The following is a 21,089-nucleotide window of genomic DNA, read 5'->3' on the forward strand; positions in this document are numbered from 1 at the left end:
CAACCAACAAAAAAGTCAACAATTCTTTTCACTACTGACATATTTATTAATCATTTAAACAGTAGCAGTAAGTATCAGTAGCCTGAGAGCAGTTATACTTTCTCTGGATCTGTTTGAACTTATATTTAAATTATTACCGTTGAGTAGTTAAAGTTTCACATTTAGCTTAATTTTCACATGGTCCTTTACGAATGGTTCCCAGCTAAGGGTGATTTTGCTCCACAGGGGATGTTTGGCATTGTCTGGAGACATTTTTGGTTGTCACAGCTGGAGAAGAGACTGCTACTGATACATGGTGGTTAGAGTCCAGGGATGCTATTAAACATCCTACACAGGATAGCCCTCACAACAAAGAATTATCTGTTCCAAAATATCAGTAGTGCCGAGGTTGAAAAACCATGTCCTATTTACTGGATATTACTGAGTCATAAACTGTTCTAGATTTTACATTGCAGTATGCAACAGAAAATTTGTTGGACTGATAATTGTTATTGATAATTAATGAAAAATTCATATAGTACTAAATTAATTTAGACTGTAGTGTTTATGTTAGTAGTCAGTATTTGTTTTTTTGTTTTTGTTTTTTTTGATGTTTTAGTATAAAGGTGCGCATGTAAAGCCAGGATTTGCTGAACATTTCTACAGTAACCCTGCAAGATACAAAGGAAGAGAAAATATGTTGGTATGTTTGATTTGTCTTTTTCTAATATTTAAAATGATGATCTTACAGTTCTATACTGACTTTTTTTTTTTTTTTTTTTTTTTTAGTATTACGATACAATTGAAGATGCTCTTGGTGGAGTACAAGAAGCTCATTTTGATGGACTTATCTTTGTTCATTCTGGAATATATACTGATGAATGGATATATATTGAATCTCCAATCACTATGATTGGTGCAGGTACGTGTAAATGCATTGTCATTAGAATTTTAATATTTTATTTACATGATGGGTTTTAAAAATGCTAGTTACTTAAAATCCAGATGAACCATGATAATATCTTAATTGTAGAAAAAAATAGGAAATACGTATATTTTATATGATGGAAATGAAAGCTTTAGAGTTCAGAAATTATAAACGTACCTATTTCTTTTTGGGGGGATGTGTATATTTCTTGATGTCAGTACTTTGTCCAGCTGCTTTAGTTGATCATTAAGGAGAGAAAAATATTGGTTAATTTTATCTTTTATTTGAAAATACAGAGGATAATGTTTTTATTGCTGTATTTGTAATGAAACAAATGTTCTTTTAAAATACTTTCTGTACTGTTTCAAAGCTGTTTTTATGGTCAGGTTTCTAAGAATAAATGTAGTAGTTGTTGAGCACTGATCAGTTATTTGAAGATTTATGGTATATCTGATTTTCTTAAGGATACTGTAGTACGAGACCATTTTAAGATAGCTAGTTAATTGTTACTAGTTAATGAAATTTGCATTTACTGCTCTTTCTTCCCTCCCCCATTTCCACCTCAAAGAAAAGTAGGAGAAAGTCTAGAAAAATTTTGCCTACTGATTTCCATTACTTTCCAAATCAAGGCCAGTATTGGAAATAAGTTTAAATAAAGAAGTTTCTCTCTTTCTCTCCCTGCTCATCATCCCTTTCTTTCTTCTCCCTGAGCCTTGTTTTCTGGTGCTGCTGGTTGTGATTTGGTTTCCACAAGAAACCCACTTTTTAATATGCCATTGCATTTGATATTAAATACTATTTGTAGTTGAATCTTAATAGAAGTATTGCTATACATGGATTTGTGTATAATGGTACTCAGATAATGTCCATGTTAAGTATGACTGCCTGTATGAAGGCCAATGAAACATAGTTATCTATCTGATAAAATGAATATTAGTCCTATCTACTCAATACTAATGTTCTTTAAAAGTTCCCTCTCCAAAAAATGTACCCAATTTAAAAGCCGTAAAAAGGGCAGTACTGAATTATTAGTTTTAAGGCAGAGTATTTTTACTGATTAAAAAAGTAATTTTTAAATGTCCATTCTATCTGTCTGATAAAGGTAATATGCTTTAAAATATTTTCTTCGTAGCACCTGGAAAAGTAGCAGACAAAGTTATAATTGAAAACACTAGAGATTCAACCTTCGTTTTTATGGAAGGTTCCGAGGATGCTTATGTTGGATATATGACAATAAGGGTAAGGCATTTAAAAATTTTTAAGTATGTATGTGGAAATCATTAAGGCAGTGGTTGTTTATTTCAAACAAAATTTCTACTTTTCAGTTTAACCCTGATGACAAATCTGCTCAACACCACAATGCACACCACTGCTTAGAGATTACAGTAAATTGTAGCCCTATTATTGATCACTGTATCATCCGAAGTACATGTACAGGTTAGTGTTCCCGTTACGTCTTATTATAAAATGAGTCACTGTGTTGCCCAGTAGGTTTTTAAATAAATTATTTGTCTTACAGTTGGCTCTGCAGTATGTGTTAGTGGTCAAGGAGCATGTCCCACTATCAAGCACTGTAACATCAGTGACTGTGAAAATGTTGGACTTTATATAACAGATCATGCACAGGTATTTTTTAACTTTGTGAGTTTTTTTCTTTTTTCTTTTTTTAGCTCTACTAATGTTTATTTCTGGTTAATTGTTGTAGGGAATATACGAAGATAATGAAATTTCCAATAATGCTTTAGCTGGGATTTGGGTTAAAAATCATGGAAACCCAATTATTAGACGGAATCATATTCATCATGGACGTGACGTTGGTGTGTTCACATTTGATCATGGCATGGTAAGAACACTTATTCTTAATAGAAAAATTGACGTCACGTCAGTTAAAATTTCAAATAGGTGTCAGCATTTTATCATCACCAAAATGCTGAATTGAAAAGTGTAGGCTTAAAAGAGGATTTCAGCATTATATTCTAAAGTCAGTATGCAGTATGAATTCTATAAATTCTTGAATCTAACATTATATACATGTACGGAAGATGGAGTCCTTAGGGAATTGATGTGGTCTTTGAGGGGAGTAAGGTCTAATCCAGTAGTTCTCAAATGTAACTGTGCATAAAAATCACCCAGATACAATAAATCAGAATTTTTAAGGACGGGGCCCAGGATATGCGTTTTTTAATAAGCACCATAAGTGAGTTTAATGCAGGTTGTAGACTACACTTGGAGAGACAATAGTTTCATCATTAGTTTGACTTCATTTCATTCCTCTTAAATTTTTTTTTAACTGGTAGAACTTTAATAAGAAATACAGTGATGATAATACATCAGTTCTAAAATTCTTATGCAGTTAGGCATCTTTATATGGATAATATTGTGTTTTAGTTACTACTATGTCATTTTACACAATTTTGTAGAGACGACTTTTTTTGAGCTCTCTTAGGCCAAAAGTAATGTTCTTGGGTGCCTATTCAGGTATTCTTTTCATTTAATGTATAATTTTTATTTTTTTGCCGCTCTGCACAGCTTGTGGGATCTCAGTTACCCCACTAAGGACTGAACCCGAGCCCTCGGCAGTGAGAGCATAGTGTCCTAACCACTGGACCGCCAGGGAATTCCCTAATGTCTAATTTTTGTTGAAGTAATTTTCAAGTCCTAGTATAGCATTGGCAACATTTTTTATTAAGAAGTCAGAGCTAGGAGAGGAGGTTTGACGTGGTGACAAACAAGGGTATGGTGAAGTTTTATTGCTATTATATGATATTAATCACGCAACTTTGGAACGTTGAATTGACATATACAAATTGTCAGCAAAGGAAATTTTGTATTTCCATTTTTTGCGTTTAAAACCCTAATGCAGGGGGCTTCCCTGGTGGCGCAGTGGTTGAGAGTCCGCCTGCCGATGCAGGGGACACGGGTTCGTGCCCCGGTCTGGGAGGGTCCCACATGCCGCGGAGCGGCTGGGCCCGTGAGCCATGGCCGCTGAGCCTGCGCGTCCGGAGCCTGTCCTCCGCAACGGGAGGGGCCACAACAGTGAGAGGCCCGCGTAACGCATAAAAAAAAAAAAAAAAAAAAAAAAACCCTAATGCAGAGCTCTTTTTTTAAAAACTGAGCTAGACCATGAGGAGTACCCTTTTATCAAGTTCTGATTAGTTGTAAATAATTTCAGACCGTCCAGCTTATTATATTCCTGGGGTAACCGTAACCTGAGAAAAACAGTTCACTTAAAACTCAGGCTATAGTTTGGGCCTGTAGATAAGAAAGCACAATGGAGATGACCACTTGCCCTTCTCCAGTTAGAATTTAAAAATTGACATTTTTTTTGCAAATTGTAGCTCTTTTTTCCAAGGAGTGGGGAAGAGGGGAGTTTGGGAATTGGGGAGTCTGGGCAAAGGTATGGAGGTTATCAAAACATAGGAGTCTTGAGAATTTGCCTCCCCGCCCCTTTGAGGGCCGCCCGCATTGGCAGTAATTCTTTTTAAAAATTTTTTTTAATTTTTAATTAATTTATTTTTTGGTCACATTGTGCGGCATGCAGGATCTTATTTCCCCAACCAGGAATTGAACCTGTGCCCCCTGTGTTGGGAGCACAGAGTCTTAACCACTGGACCACCAGAGAAGTTCTGGCAATAATTCTTAAGTGGGGGCTTCCGTGGTGGCACAGTGGTTAAGAATCCACCTGCTAATGAAGGGGACACAGGTTCGAGCCCTGGTCGGGAAGATCCCACATGCTGCAAAGCAACTAAGCCTGTGCGCCACAACTACTGAGCCTGCACTCTAGAGCCTGTGCGCCACAATTACTGAAGCGCACGCGCCTAGAGCCCATGCTCTGCAACAAGAGAAGCCACTGCGATGAGAAGCCCGCGCACCGCAAAGAAGAGTAGCCCCTGCTCACCACAACTAGAGAAAGCCCGCGCACATCAATGAAGACCCAACGCAGCCAAAAATAATAAATAAGTTTATTAAAAATAATAATAATAATTAAGTGGAATTCTAAATGGAGCTCGTATTTTTGTAATGGAACTATACTATGCTAATATTTCTTGGCCTGTGTTGCCTTTAGACTTTGCCCCAGAGTTACCTACAATTCAAGTATCATATTTATGCATGCCTCTGGTCTCATTCACAAATGATTTGAGGTACCAAAATAACTTTAACCTGAGTAAATTTCCACATTTTTAAAAGACCTAATGCTGATGGTCAGTTACTAAAATTCATTATAGTAATTTACTCTTCACCCCCCCAATACAGTTTACTTTTTATAGATTTAGGTTTATAAATTTTATAACTTTTTTAAAAAGCAAATCTTAGCCAGTCCTGTAGATAGATAGATAGATATTAAGGATTGATGAAGAGATTTGTAAGGTATTATAGATTTATAAAGGAAGGATGGAAAAAAAGTGTATCTTGGGCCTCTCTCATCTGTTTTAGTATTGTGATACAATCCTTTAAAATCCTTTGGTAGAATGTTCTTTCATTCCAAGTATTCTTTGTGTCAGCTGCCCATGATTGGTAGGATGACATCACTAAGGTTAACCTTTTAAAGTTTGACTTTGTTTTTTATAGAATTTCAGAGGACATCAGAATAAACATTTAAACTAGTTTCTGTACTGTTCTCTATCTTTATATATATTTATATTTATTGTTTGTTCTCTGAAATTGTCTTTCCTTTTCCTTGTCTATGACCTACTTAGAATTTAAACTCCTGTATTGGCAAGAATGAATCATGAAAGAATTTTTACTTTTTTTATTTTAAAGAAATTAATGTTTTTGTTAAAATATTACATGCCCAGTATAAAAGACATACCTAGAATTTTAAAGGGTATGACTAGAGTTTGTCATTGTTAACTGCATGTTTAAACTTTGAATACAGTATGAACTCCCCCTTTGAAAACTGACGAAAATACTTTATATTTCAACCCATTTCTACTCCATCATTTGTATTCTTATTTTTCTTTTGTAAAGCTTTATAACATTTACATTCCTACAGTTATTGGTCTATATTTATATTTATTTACCTTCAGTCCTTTTATCACAGTTTTTCCATTCCTGAATTTTAAAATTTTGGTTCATTCTTGGTATGGCTATTTTGTCATCTAGCTGTTTTGATTTTATTTTTAAAAGAAAGGCTTATGGGTATTGTAGCTTGAATTCTTGCCACTTGAGAATGCCTACCGTTTACCTTTTAACTTGGCTGAGTATACAGTTTTTTATTATACTTTCTTGCCCTCAGAATTGTGTAGTCATTTTTATATTTCTAGAATTGAGTGTGACAGAAGTCTGAGATCATTCTGGGTTTTTTTTCTTTCTGGATTTGCTTTTCTACTTCAGTATCCATATGTTGTTGTTAATGTTGTGTTGTTTTAATTTTGACTGTTTTTCTGTCCATATGTTCCTTTCTTTACAGACTTGGCTATTTTCTCTATTACTTACATTGCTCTGTATTGCTTTGTTCTTTTCCTTTAAATTTTGTGTGATTTCCTCAAATCTGTGTCTCTTACTATGTCTACATAGTTTTGTCTCTTTTCTGTTTTGTTTCCAATGTGGTTTTCATCTCTGATTTCTTTAATGTATTTTTGTTTTATGGACTCCTTCTAGCATATATAAAATTAGAGACAACAGTATAATGAATTCCCATGTATATCCATCCTCCACGTTCAAAAAGTTTCAGCTCATGGTCAGTTTTGTTTCATCTGTGCCTCCTCATACATTGCTTATTTTCTTCTTTACTCTGAATTATCTTGAAGCAAATCCCAGACATCATCATCTCATCTGTAAATATTTCAGCATATATGTCTTTCTTTAAAAGATGGGATTCCTTCTTTTTTTTTACATAACAGTGCCAGTCTCACTGCTAAAAGTAATTTTTCTATCAGTGTTTACAGTTCCCCAATTCTTTGTTTTTTGTTTAATGTTCAATCTATTACAGTGTTATTTTCATAAAGTAAAATTAAAATATCATAGCAGTGCCAAATTGCTATGAAATTTTTGAGACATTTATTCTAAGTTTATGAGTTTAACTCATGATAGATTGACAGTTGACAGACTCTGTAGAAATATGGTTTTCCTCTCCTTTCATTTCACTTTACTTCGGATAGTCCCCCTTAGATAGGAAATACAAGTTTTAGATGACAGAAATTGCACATTAGTGTGTTTCTTCTTCAGATTTACTTCGTGTGCCTAAATTATTTTTATGAAAATATTACTATGGGAGTATTTCCTTCCTCTCCTGTGTTCTGTTCGGAACACTAGATCTCACTACTTTAGTAAAAGATCATTGGCTAGGCTTGCTTATTAGAACAGTTACTTGCGGGCTTCCCTCGTGGCGCAGTCGTTAAGAATCTGCCTGCCAGGGAGGGAGGGAGACGTAAGAGGGAAGAGATATGGGGACATATGTATATGTATAACTGATTCACTTTGTTATAAGGCAGAAACTAACACACCATTGTAAAGCAATTATACTCCAATAAAGATGTTAAAAAAAAAAAAAGGAATCTGCCTGCCAATGCAAGGGACACGGGTTCGAGTCCTGGTCTAGGAAGATCCCACATGCCGCAGAGCAACTAAGCCCGTGTGCCACAACTACTGAGCCTGCGCTCTAGAGCCCGCGAGCCACAACTACTGAAGCGCGTGCGCCTAGAGCTTGTGCACCGCAACGAAGAGTAGCCCCTGCTCTCCACAGCTAGAGAAAAGCCCATGTGTAGCAACGAAGATCCAACACAGCCAAAAATAAATAAATAAAATAAATTTATTTTAAAAAGAAAAAAGAACAGTTACTTGGGGAAACACCTTGCTTAAAGGTGTATGGTAACATTTGCTCTCAGCACCTTATTCTTCCTTATCCAGATATCACAGTATTTGGCAAGTGTTTGATTGATTATAGTTTGGGGTTGTAGACATTTATTTCAATGAAGGTAGCATATCTTTTTCTCTTTACTTTTCATTCTTTTTTTTTTGTTTTATTTGGAGAGTTTTAAGAGAAACTCTTGAATGCCTTTCACCCTATTTATATTTAATAGATATTTTTAATATTTAATAGATTATTTCACTTCAAAAAATTTTAATGAAAAAATACTTAATCTCACCTTTTATTTTTATATCAGTGTTAAGTTTGTAACTTGAGAGAATGATAATTTTCAAGGACTTATTGTAATGTATATGGCAGAGATTTAGAAATGCTTGTGCTGAAAAGTTAACAACCTCTTATTTTAAAATACAGAAGAAGCTCTTAGCAATCTGGTATCTTCTGGTAGGGAAATAAATCATTTTATAATATGGGGTAGTCCGGTAGAATGTCTGTGCCTTTGGAGTTCTATATTTGTGTTGGAGCTTTTGTGGTTTGCATCTTAAAAGGCAAAGTAGAGTTCTGTTTTCTACTTAACAGTCCTGTATTATTAGACCATTTTGCACTAAAGGCATTTCTTAACAAAACAGGTGCACTTCATTAAATGTGCTTTAAAGCAAAATTACATTAACTGAATCCTTTAATCCATAATAGATAGGTTTTCTTCTGATATTATAAAACTATAAGTCAATCAGTGGTTCCCTTTCTGAATGTAATAAAATCACCATTGTAGCAATGTAAGAGGCTTCTGGTTTTAAGAGCATGAAGGAAAAAATTTTTTTTCTTTCTGAGAAAATTTGGCTACTTTCTTTTCTTGAAAATTACCTTAAAACAAAAACTACAGATTAAAACTCCCATCTCTGATGGAACTAGGGGACAGTTTTAACCTCTAATCTAAATTACAGTATGGTAAAATGACCATGTGACTATGACCATAGCAACCAGTTCAGATTAGAGCAGATTTTATAATGGGGGCCTCTGGACAAGGGAAAATGAAGAGAGGGGGACTGCTGTTTGCCTTAGTAAACTTGTGGATCTATTTGACTCTCCTAGGTGTGCAAAATTGAAACCTAAAGAAAACAGAGAGGGCATTCCCTGGTGGTCCAGTGGTAAGGACTCTGCGCTTTCACTGCTGAGGGCGAGGGTTCAGTCCCTGGTCAGGGAACTAAGATCCTGCAAGCCGTGCAGTGTGGCCAAAAAAGAAAAAAAAGAAAGAAAACAGAAAGAGCATCCATGCATTTGAAAATTTTTTAGTAGGTATACTGTAGCAAAGTATACTTGCAGTACTATATGTTGAACTAGTATAGCCAGGACGTGACACTACCTGTTACTGCAGTCTTCATGGAAGCCCAGTAAATAGCATACCTTTTCCTGCCGCATTCTGAACAAATTAAGAAATCAAAGGGACTTCCCTGTGGCACAGTGGTTAAGAATTGGCCTGCCAATGCAGGGGACATGGGTTCGAGCCCTGGGCCAGGAAGATCCCACACGCCGTGGAGCAACTAAGCCTGTGTGCCACAACTTCTGAGCTTGTGCTCTAGAGCCCACGAGCCACAACTGCTGAGCCTGTGTACCGCAACTGCTGAAGCCCGTGAGCCTAGAGCCTGTCCTCTGCAACAAGAGAAGCCATGACAGTGAGAAGCCCGTGCACCGCAATGAAGAGTAGCCCCTGCTCGCCGCAAATAGAGAAAGCCCGCGTGTAGCAGTGAAGATCGAACACAGCCAAAAATAAATTAATAAAATAAATTAATTTTTTTAAAAATCCCAACTGGATTTCTTAAAAAAAAAAATCAAAGCCATGAAGTAGCATGAAGAGGCTGAAATATCAACTTCATTACTCTTAGAGGTTAAATCAGAAGATACAACATAGAATGAGAACCAAATAAGCCTGTGTTTAACTGAATCCCAAAATGAAATAGGCTTATTTCACAGGCAGTATTCATGGGGTAGTAACAGAAGGCATGTTCCCTAAGGTCAGCTCATTTCCATGAGGAAAAGGGTGAAGCTGAATTGAGCATACTCAGTTTATTCTTTCCCAAGTTTACCATTCAGACATGTCATGCAACTCCTGGCAGAGAGAGACAAGTTGCACTCTCTTCTCAATGATGAAAATACCAGAAATGTTGAATTGTTCCAGTCTGACATTAAGCTCTTTCAATCTAGCCTCTTTTAGAATTTGTTTTTCTTTCTTTGATGCTCAGTTTTGCCATAGTAGTCTATATACATACACGTGGTGTCCATCCATTTTTATGTGGTATAAAATCAAAGAAGAAAAAACTTTTTTTATATTTTAAGAAGCCATTTTTGATGCAATCCCCCAATTTTTTTTAAAAGAATAAGATTATAACCTATATGTTAACAGGTGAGTTATAAGTGATTTGTACTTTATTTGTGGAAAATGAAACCTGAAAACTACTTCTAAATGTTATTCTCAGAGGACCATTTTCTTAAAGAGTTAATTATGTCGTGTATTAGAATACTCAGAATTACATCCTGTTTTAACCTCTACTGAATTTGGCAAAAAGCCCTACTTTTTGAGTGCTTACAATGTGTAAAGTTTTATATAGATGCTCCAGAAGTTAGTGTAGTCCTTTCTCTTCAGGAGCTTATGATCAGGTAAAAATGGGTATGGCAAATACAGTATAAGGCAGTACCTGGAAGTAGCATAAGAAAATACTGCTAAAGGGAATTTAAAGAGAGAACACATTCACTTTTTGAGGGGAGATAGACAAGGAGGATGAAATGGCTTTTAGAAGTGCCATCTTATAACTATCTCATTTTTTCCTCTAACCTTCAGTCTGATTGAGTCTTAGAATTTAGGATATCAGTATTACAGTAACGTTTATCCTCACTAGAAAATAAGTAAATTTATCTGTTATAGAAAATTTAAGAAGTTTAGAGAAGTATAAAGGATACAGTAAGCATCCATAATACCGCTACTCATTTAATCACGCTCATATTCTTGTTTCATCCTTCAAGTTGTTTTTCTTCAAATACAATTGACATCATACTGAATGTAGTCTATCTTGAAGTATATACTGTTCTTTTCATTTAACATGATAGTACGTGTAACATGAACATAAGCCTTCACAACATTTTATTGAGCTAGTTCCCTATTGGGCTAAGATGAACATTATTTTGTGTGTCTTTTTCTGTAGTCTCTGATTATGTCCTTGGGTCAACTTTTTAGAAGTTGATTTCTTGGGGCATTTTTAAGGCTATGAGAGTTTATTTTCTTTAGTACTTAAATAAACTTTTTGTTGAAGGATATATATTCTTACTGGTAATGGTATTTATGTACATTTATCGAATAAATCTTTCCCTATTTTTCTTTCCTGTGTTTGAATATACTCACATTAATTAGAGAATTTATAGTTCTCTGTTTTACTAAAACATTTAAAATATGTATCATTTGAAATTTAGTATATATCTGTCTGTTTCATTCTTAACTCTTGAACATTTCTGATAATTTTGAGGTATACATTAAAAAGACTTTTTAATGTCATTTCTTTTTGGAAAGTAGCTTTACCTACACGTTTAATTTCTGTATTTTCCAGGGTTACTTTGAAAGTTGCAACATACACAGAAACAGGATAGCAGGCTTTGAAGTAAAAGCTTATGCTAACCCCACAGTGGTTCGATGTGAAATTCATCATGGGCAGACTGGAGGAATATATGTTCATGAAAAAGGAAGAGGACAGTTCATTGAAAATAAAATCTATGCAAACAACTTTGCAGGTGTATGGATTACCTCAAATAGTGACCCAACAATAAGGTATTTATATATAATTATGGATGGAAATTATGTTTTCACTTTATGTTTCATGCTATAAGAAAAGTTAAGGTACTTAGCTTTAACTCTGTTTTTCCTAGACACCTGACTACTCTAAAATAGATTTTCCTAGTAAAAGTCTGTGCATCTGAATGAGCATAGCTATTGCATTTATTTTGGGGTGTTCTGTTTGTTTTTTATTCATGATGTAAGCCATGTAAGATACTTCTTATGAAAAATTGAAAATGCTGTGATTTTTATTTTAAATTCATCAGACTGCATTATAGATGAGTAAATAGGGCTGTGATCTTCCCTTGAAATCTGAATGACCTTTTTTTTTTCCCCCCTGAGAGTCAGCAGATAGAATATCCCAGGAAATTAATTATCTCAAAGATACTTAGACCAAGAATAACAGAGAGTCGAAACTTCAAGCTGTCACCTTTCTTTAATAGTTCCTACCACTTCCTCTGGCCACAGTAAGGAAACAAACAGATCCAGTCTTGAAGGCATTGGCTAAGACTGTAGAACAGAGCTATTATAATTTAATCAAAGACCATGAATTATTTTTGTCACATTTTTTTCTACTAGCTTTATAAAAGTTGATTATGTGATTGCCATCTTAATTACTATTCAGCAAATGTTTATAGATGAGCTAAGAAAAGTTCTTTCAAATGGATTAGCTTTTTTTTTTTTAATCTTAATAGGTTTTGGGTTTTTTTGTTGTTGTTTTTGTTTTGTTTTTTTTGACCGCGCAGCTTGTGGGATCCTAGTTCCCTGACCAGGGATTGGATCCAGACCCCCTGCAGTGGAAGCGCGGAGTCCTAACCACTGGACCACCAGGGAACTCCCTGGATTAGCTCTTTTGAGGTGATTTTTTTTTTTTTCTTTGCCAACGTTGGGGGAAGATGTGGAATCTTTTTTTAAATTTATTTTTATTTTTGGCTGTGCTGGGTCTTCGTTTCTGTGCGAGGGCTTTCTCTAGTTGCAGCAAGCGGGGGCCATTCTTCATCGCGGTGCGCGGGCCTCTATCGCGGCCTCTCTTGTTGCGGAGCACAGGCTCCAGACGTGCAGGCTCAGTAGTTGTGGCTCACAGGCCTAGTTGCTCCGCGGCATGTGGGATCTTCCCAGACCAGGGCTCGAACCTGTGTCCCCTGCATTGGCAGGCAGATTCTCAACCACTGCACCATCAGGGAAGCCCGAGGTGAATTTTTAAGAATGCTATTTCGTCTCAAATACTAGGTGGCTTTTCCAAAGATTTAAGTCTTAGAAAGAACTGGAAGGGAAATCACCTACTCCCTCATTTCATAGATTAAGAAACTGAGGCCCATAGAAGTTAAATAATTTTCTAAGGTCACATAAACATGAGTGGCCTTACGATTATTGTATAAAACAAGCAAGTTTTCTGAATAGATGCTTTTTTGTGTTTTGGGTTTTTTTCCACATAATTATAGGGGCAATTCTATATTTAATGGAAATCAAGGTGGAGTTTACATCTTTGGTGATGGACGAGGCCTTATTGAAGGAAATGACATTTATGGTAAGCATGTCGTTTTCTATAAAATTTTAGAGCTTGGCCTGTGTTCCTGACATTAGCAAAAGGACCACTTGGAAACGTTCTGAGTAGGAGAACTGATCCAGTTTCTTTAAATTCTCAATAAAGATTATTCTGTGACATTTATTCACTTAACAGACATTTACTGAGTACCTTCTAAGTACTAAGCAGTATTCTACATAACAGGGATAAAAATAAAACTTAAGACCCTAGTCTCACAGGGTATCTATAATTCTCTTATATTCACTCCATTGTTTAACAGTTAATAAATTATTTCTGTGACAGTTTTATACACTTCGGTACTAATTAGAAAGGGAAAACCCTTATTCCTCATTAAAACTTCTGAGGTATTAATTCAGGAAACAATTATTAGGTATCTATGTGCTAGATACCGAAATGTTCCTGGGCTTCCTCTTTTGCTGACACTTACTGGATAATACTTACATAAAGCTTACTCAGTGCCAGGCACTTTTTTGAGCACCTTTCCTGAATTCAGTCATGTAATATTTACACCAACCCTGTGAAGTAGACACTATTAAATATCCCCACTTACTGATCAGGAGAACAAAGGCACCAAGAGGTTAAGCAGCTTATTCAAAGTTACTTGACAGCCTGGCTCTAGAGTCTTTGGTCTTAACCACTACCTATACTGCCTACAGTCCTGCATCTTCTTTACACTCCTGGTTCCCTTAGTTTTGTCTTGGAATGCTCATGGATCATAAGTATCTTTCTGAATATGACATGTTTCACAGAATTGTGCTCTTACTGTGTTCCATTAGGCTCCATATGTTGATATTGTAACTTTTATTTTTAAATAGGCAATGCATTAGCAGGAATTCAGATTAGGACAAACAGTTGTCCAATTGTTCGACATAACAAAATTCATGATGGCCAGCATGGTGGAATTTATGTGGTAAGTTAATGAATACAGTTCTAGAATCTCATTCATCAAAATCAGGGTAGAAAAGGGGGTGAGGGCAGAATTATGTCTGCCTTTAGGTAGGCCATATTCAACTTTTTCTCTCTGCCAGTGTGTGAATGACTTAAAAGCTTCTAATTATAATTGGCAATATGGGCTGAACTTGTAACAACAACTGCTTGGCAGTCTGAGTTATATTTGTTACACTGGGATTTTGCCAATGTGACTACCATAAGAGTCTCTGAAATTTTCCAGAAGTATTAAGTAAAATCATAATATCACTGAGTATTAATAATACTAGACTTGAATATTTTTATCCTCTGAAAAAGCCAAACATTTGAATTTATATTGAAACATAATTTAAGCATCTTGCAAAGTTTAAAAACCTATGTGTTAGTCCTATGTCTCCTGTCATCATGGTATCTGAAACTGTTACTCAAGTAAGAAAACGTAAGGGAGTTTCAGAAAGGTCCTTGTGTAATGCCAGGTGTGACTAATTTTTATTCACAGTTCTAGAAATACTCATGTCTTAAATCTTCTAAAAAAAATTTTAGTAACTTGAACCTTGTTTTGAAGTGATTTCACCAATGATAAGTTAAAATAACTATTAACTTCCTAGTGAGGGATCTTCAGTTTGTTATATTATCTTAGAATAAAGTAAGTTTTTTTGTTAAACAAAATCGAATGCTACTACTCTTACTATAAGATTTAAAAGTACAAAACCACATAAAGAACAGTGTAAAAACTCTGAGCTTAAACTTAGGTAGAGGCTATGTGAAAGAATGTTATCCATTTATCTCCTTATTCAGATTAAAAAACAAAAATTGAGATTTTTTTGGTCACAACCGTCTTAAAAGAGGGAATACACTATAAACTACTTGGTTTACACAAGATACATATTGTAAATCAATGTAACTTTTATTTAGCATGAGAAAGGACAAGGCGTAATAGAAGAGAATGAAGTCTACAGTAATACTCTGGCTGGGGTCTGGGTGACAACTGGCAGCACTCCAGTACTGAGAAGAAACAGGATACACAGTGGCAAGCAGGTAAGATTATGTTAGACTCTCGGGAAATATATTGTTTTGTAAACACTTTTTTTAATTTGAAAAATTATTTTTTAAATTTTAGGTTGGTGTTTATTTTTATGACAATGGACATGGAGTACTAGAGGACAATGATATCTATAATCATATGTATTCAGGGGTTCAGATAAGGTAAATGTTTTCATATTTGGCTTTCTTTGGGGAGGGAGTTGTATGTGAGGTAGGCATGGCATACCCCAGTATAGTAGTCAGGTGTCTAGGAAAAACAGTAAGAGTTAAAGCTAAGCAATTGAGCATGGCTTAAATTGTCAGAATATAACTTTTCTTAGACTGGCTGAGACAGCAGCCAATGGCACCTGACATGCTGTACCTGGCTTATTAAATGGGAGCTTCTGTTTTTATGCTATTTCCGCAAAAGTAATAGTTCTTACACCCCTCTTTCTTGTATATTAACAGTTTTTGGTTTGGAACTGTCGTACTCCTGATCATATAATTCAGTCCTTTATTTTATATATGAGGGGAGCATATAATAATAAAAGTTACTTAATCTAACCTCCTCAGTTTAGTTTACATATTAGGAGACTCTGTAGTAATAACATAATCTATAGCTAAGTGTGTTCTGTGGTAAACAGAATTAAGCAAAATTAAACCAGTTTCTTTACTGACAGACTTCTCAGAGCATCTTGAAGGTGATGCTTAATTATTTAGCTAATTCTTACTATGTTTAATGTGGGTTTTCCTACCGTTATCTAACATGGTATGTGGGAGTAGAAGCAATTGAAATGGCATTATTTTCTATTCTATCCATAGGACTGGAAGCAACCCCAAAATTAGACGCAACAAAATCTGGGGAGGACAAAACGGTGGAATTCTAGTTTATAATTCTGGTATGTTTAATCTTTTAATGTTTTTTTCTTGGTGCTATTAGTCTTTAGAAATATACTTTCTAAATAACAAAACCTAAATTTTTGCATTTATAGGTCTAGGTTGTATAGAAGACAATGAAATATTTGACAATGCAATGGCTGGAGTCTGGATTAAGACAGATAGTAATCCTACACTAAGAAGAAATAAAATCCATGATGGAAGAGATGGTGGCATCTGTATATTTAATGGGGGTCGAGGTATTGTTGTTAATTTTGCATTAGTAAAAAACCCAGTTTTCCATTATTCTTCCATATCTTTAATGATCAATGACATTGCCATTTAATGTGTTATAAATGAGGGAATCACAGTCTTTTTCCTTATCAAGTCTCAAGATGGTTTAGGGGGTTAGTGCCTAGAGCTAAAGGAGACAAATGTTTACAGAATTTTCCTTTTCCTTCAAGCCGCCTTGAGTGTGCCACTTGTTAGCGAGGCTTTTTTAAGGTAGCAGAATTTGTTTACACCCTCTCTCTGGACCTTTTATTATTCAGAATAGTGATATGATTATAATAAACTTCAAAGTCAAGTTATAGAACTAGGTGTGGAAAATTAATTGGTCTGCGAATATATATAAATGTCTGTAGTAAATAAGGATTGCTTTGTACCTGTTCACAACTGTCTTCGTTGGAGAATGGAATTAAGCCAATATGTGCTCAGTTTGGTATCCATAAAGGTCAAATCACTTTACATTGAGGCAAAAGTTCACAGTCCCTGCCCCTTGCAAAGGCATAATTTGTTCATAAAGAGAGACTGGGAGAGACTGTCAAATGCAAATTATCACCATTCCTGAAACATCAGTAACCCAGCATTATACATATCGTGTATAGAAAGTTAGCTAGTCATTACTCTAATATACCAAGATTTAATCAACAGAATTTACTACTACCACCAAACAATGATGATTCCATTAATGACATAGACTCTCAAGGAGTTTATAATCTAGCCATTCAGTAAGTGACATTATCTCTAATAGGATTCTTTGTAAGATATAATGAGGAAACACAGTACAGAATGGTTGGTTTTATTTGTAAGGTGTTGGGAAGGGTTCTGGAGTAAAATCTTGAGCTGTGTCTTGAAAAATGAGTATTTACTAGTAAGTTGGGGGGTTGGGGGTTGAAGGCCATTCCAAATGTAGAAAAGTATAGTTATTTCATTCTTTCATTTGTTATGTACATACTTACTAATTGAACATCACTGTAGCAAACACTGTGATACAGATGCTAAAAATAAAATGATGAATAAAACAGTACTACATCCAGAAAGTTTATAGTCTAATAGAGTGGCACATTGTAAGCAAAAGTCTAAAGGAAACAAAGTGGTTTAGTAAGGCAAGAGATACTGAAAGTCGAGGCCGGAAGAGGGGGCAGCGCCCAAATCGTAAAAGGCTTTGTTTATATATACAGTATAATGAAAAGGCTTTGTATATATGGGGTACAGTTTGGACTACATCTTAGCAATAGCATTTGAGGAGGTTATAGTGGACATATGCAAGATTAGAGGCAGGGGGACTTCCCTGGTGGCGCAGTGGTTAAGACTCTGTGCTCCCAACGCAGGGGGCCCGGGTTCGCTCCCTGCTCAGGGAACTAGAGCCCACATGCATGCCGCAACTAAGAGTTCGCATGCCATAACTAAGGACCCTGCCTGCCGCAACCAAGACTTGGTGCAGCCAAATAAATAAATAAGTAAATAAATATTAAAAAAAAAAAAAAAAGAGGCAGGGTCTTGGAATAGTGTTTTCTAGGGGAAAGGGAATTTAGAGGTCAATACTGTGAACTACTACAGATGGATCAAATATGTACAGAAATAAAAACATATTTCATGTCTTCAGGGAGCAGAGAAACACTAGAACACAACTAAATATGATTCACTACACATAAGTAGATTTTATAGGAGTAATATTAACTAATACTTACTTAGTACTGTGTACTTTTACATGTGTTAACTAATTTAACCCTCAACATCCCTATGTGGTAGGTGCTATTATGCCCATTTTACAGATAAGGAAATTGAGACAAAGAGAAGGTAAGTAATTTTCCCATTCAGAGTTTGGAAGTGGTGAAGTCAGTATTTGAAGGCATGAAGTCTCATTCCTCAGCCCTCTTAATCATTATCCTGCCAGCAGAGAATTAATAATTAATTTGATGGAGGAAAACTGAAAACCTCCCAGAGGAAGTGTCGTTAAGAAGAAAGAGTACAGGACATTGCAGAAAGAGGAAATAATATAAACCAAAGGCATTAGGGATAAAAATGTATAGCATATTCAGAGTGTAGGTAACATAGTGAGACAGAGGAGTAGGTTGGGGGAATATTTTTTTTTCTCTTTTTTATAAATTTATGCATGCATGCATGCATGCAGGCTGTGTTGGGTCTTCCACTGCTGCGCGTGGGCTTTCTCTGGTTGCGGCGAGCGGGGGCTACTCTTCGTTGCGGTGCATGGGCTTCTTATCACAGTGGCTTCTCTCGTTGTGGAGCGCCGGCTTTAGGCGTGCGGGCTTCAGTAGTTGCAGCACACGGGCTCAGTAGTTGTGGCGCACAGGCTCTAGAGCACAGGCTCTGTAGTTGTGGCGCACTGGCTTAGTTGCTCTGTGGCATGTGGGATCTTCCTGGACCAGGGATGGAACCTGTGTCCCCTGCGTTGGCAGGCAGATTCTTAACCACTGTGCCACCAGGGAAGTCCCCGAGTTTTTTGTAAATAGCAAATTAATTTTAAACTTTATTCTGATAGTTTATACAGATAAGGGATATGATAGAGTGGTGGGAAACACAACAGCAGAAGAGAGGTTGGAGTGAAAGAAATGGATCGAGGAATGCTGATAGGGGCCAGAAAGAATCAGGGCTTGAACTAAAACGTGGAGAGTGCAAAGGTTCTAAAAATATTTCAAAGGAATTAATTTTAATTCAGCAGTGTTCAGTAAGAATCAGCTTTGTGCCAGGGCACTAGGGATTGATTCATAAGCTAGAAATGGTCCTTGCAACCATGGATCTTCAGTTTCTTGGTTAGAATGGTTACCAGCCAATTTTAGCAATTTTTGGTTAAATTCTACTTTAAATATCTATGAATTACTAATAAAATTTCTTTTCAGTTGAAAAATTAGTCCTATGAATTTCACAGTCCAGTTAATAAGAAACTAAAAGAAAACCTAAATACCACCAAAAAGGCTAGTAGAATTTGCTATATACATTAGCCTTAATCTGGGGAAATATTTTATTATAGGTCTCCTTGAAGAAAATGATATTTTCAGGAATGCTCAAGCAGGTGTTCTCATCAGCACTAATAGTCATCCAGTCTTGAGGAAAAACAGAATATTTGATGGATTTGCTGCAGGTTTGTATTTTCCTTTGTTACCTGTAGCTTGTTTTCTGTACATAAAATTGATTCTTGGTATATTATCTCTTTTGCTTAATAACTATGGTGTGCAAAAGTATGCTGCAGAAGTTGGCTGAATGCCTGTTAACAATTGCTTATATAAGAGCACCTAATCCAAGTTTTGGATTCTTCCACTCTAAGCCAACTTTATAATATTGCTCTTGTAGTTCAGTAGTAGTTATGAATCATCAATTGCATAGAGTAAATAACAGGCTAGTACTACCATTAGAAATAAATTCAGATAAATGCAAGCCCTCTGGCCTCACAAATGGCCAAACAGAATGTTTTTTTTAAAGATCTTGGTAAGTGAAGTCCAAGTATCATGCATATATTTCAACTTTTTGCCACTGAAGAGGATTTCTCTTAATAACTCCAAATAACCATCTAGCTCCTACCTACACATATTTCTGGGCCCTATCTTCTTCTTAGTTTGCAAAGAAATTTTAAAATGTCATTATTAAGAAAAGTAAATTACAAACCATCTCTATCATTCCTTTAGCAGGGACAGAGGATTATCAACAGTGGAAAGTGAATTGAATGTTACTATAAACAATTCAAATAAACATCTGCATTTATTTCTTTCGATGTTAACAGTTAATATACTTTTTATGTAAAAGAAGTAGTTCACTATATTTGCTATATTTCAGGTTTCTTTTAAGAAACTATATATAAAGTGATGCATCTGCTGTTTGTAAATTTTGCTTCAGGTATTGAAATTACAAATCATGCAACTGCAACACTAGAAGGCAATCAGATTTTTAACAACCGGTTTGGAGGCTTATTTTTAGCATCTGGTGTTAATGTGACAATGAAAGGTATGTTGGAGTCTGTGTTCTGCCTATAATGCACTAAATATGCCATGAAAAGATGATAGAAGCCATTGTTATTCAGTAACTTAATACCTTCTGTCACTGTATAGTAGTTAACCAACAATTCAAGAGAACTATTTTGAAAGAGTTTTGTTTCACCTTGTCCTAAATAGTTGGAGTATCTTGTACAAGGAAAACTCATTTCTATTCTTAGCCGACTTTTTTACTTCATTGGTTAGCCTCTTTTAAAGTTCTTAAAAACTATTAAAATAATCCTGTAATTTGTTATCTTAAGCCTTTATACTCTAGAATTTATTTTTTTTATTACAGATAACAAAATAATGAACAATCAAGACGCCATAGAAAAGGCTGTTAGTAGAGGCCAATGTTTATATAAAATATCAAGTTACACCAGCTACCCCATGCATGATTTCTACAGGTATATTTCTAAATTATTTGAGTCTTGAAATGGGAGAGTAAGGTTTACTTTTCTAAACTGACAAGAACTCACATATTTAGCTTTCCCTTAAATGTATGAGCTAAGAAAGTAAATTGGGTTTTTGCTACTGGAAAAATATAACTGAAAATTTTATTAATTGTCCACATTGAGTTATGTGATCAATCTACTTTGAGGATCCTGTTTGAGACCGTAAAATATGGGAAAATGTAATACTGCAGTTAACTACTGATACCACTGAAAATGTGAAACATACTGCTTTCCTAGGAGTTTCAAGGTAAAGCTGTCATTAAGTGTTCCTTATATCCCAGCCACCATGAGTGGGTTTTGACTTCCCTCCCCCATACTGATTCAGTGAAGACTTGATAGGAACTTAATTGTTTTCCTCAGAAGACACAAAATAGGAAATTCACTTATTCCATTAAAGTCCCTAGATAAGAGCCACAAAAATTGGGGGCCTCTTTTATAAGCCAAAGGCCATAGGGTAAT

At 35.5% G+C, this 21,089-nt stretch overlaps 1 protein-coding gene across 1 annotated transcript in view; it reads left to right on the top strand.

Moving 5' to 3' along the window:
• Positions 1 to 21,089, top strand: part of FBXO11 (F-box protein 11) — a 100,434-nt gene that overhangs the window by 77,755 nt on the left and 1,590 nt on the right. Inside the window, exons 6-21 of the mRNA XM_065891259.1 lie at positions 599 to 682; positions 769 to 901; positions 2,040 to 2,146; positions 2,233 to 2,344; positions 2,427 to 2,533; positions 2,613 to 2,750; positions 11,312 to 11,529; positions 12,978 to 13,063; positions 13,897 to 13,991; positions 14,924 to 15,046; positions 15,129 to 15,214; positions 15,854 to 15,930; positions 16,024 to 16,167; positions 19,182 to 19,292; positions 20,042 to 20,149; positions 20,474 to 20,582. Coding sequence (XP_065747331.1) covers positions 599 to 682; positions 769 to 901; positions 2,040 to 2,146; positions 2,233 to 2,344; positions 2,427 to 2,533; positions 2,613 to 2,750; positions 11,312 to 11,529; positions 12,978 to 13,063; positions 13,897 to 13,991; positions 14,924 to 15,046; positions 15,129 to 15,214; positions 15,854 to 15,930; positions 16,024 to 16,167; positions 19,182 to 19,292; positions 20,042 to 20,149; positions 20,474 to 20,582 — 1,838 coding nt within the window. The remainder of the gene's footprint in view (positions 1 to 598; positions 683 to 768; positions 902 to 2,039; positions 2,147 to 2,232; positions 2,345 to 2,426; positions 2,534 to 2,612; positions 2,751 to 11,311; positions 11,530 to 12,977; positions 13,064 to 13,896; positions 13,992 to 14,923; positions 15,047 to 15,128; positions 15,215 to 15,853; positions 15,931 to 16,023; positions 16,168 to 19,181; positions 19,293 to 20,041; positions 20,150 to 20,473; positions 20,583 to 21,089) is intronic.

This window comes from Phocoena phocoena, chromosome 14 (assembly GCF_963924675.1).
Source record: "Phocoena phocoena chromosome 14, mPhoPho1.1, whole genome shotgun sequence".
Taxonomy (NCBI): domain Eukaryota; kingdom Metazoa; phylum Chordata; class Mammalia; order Artiodactyla; family Phocoenidae; genus Phocoena; species Phocoena phocoena.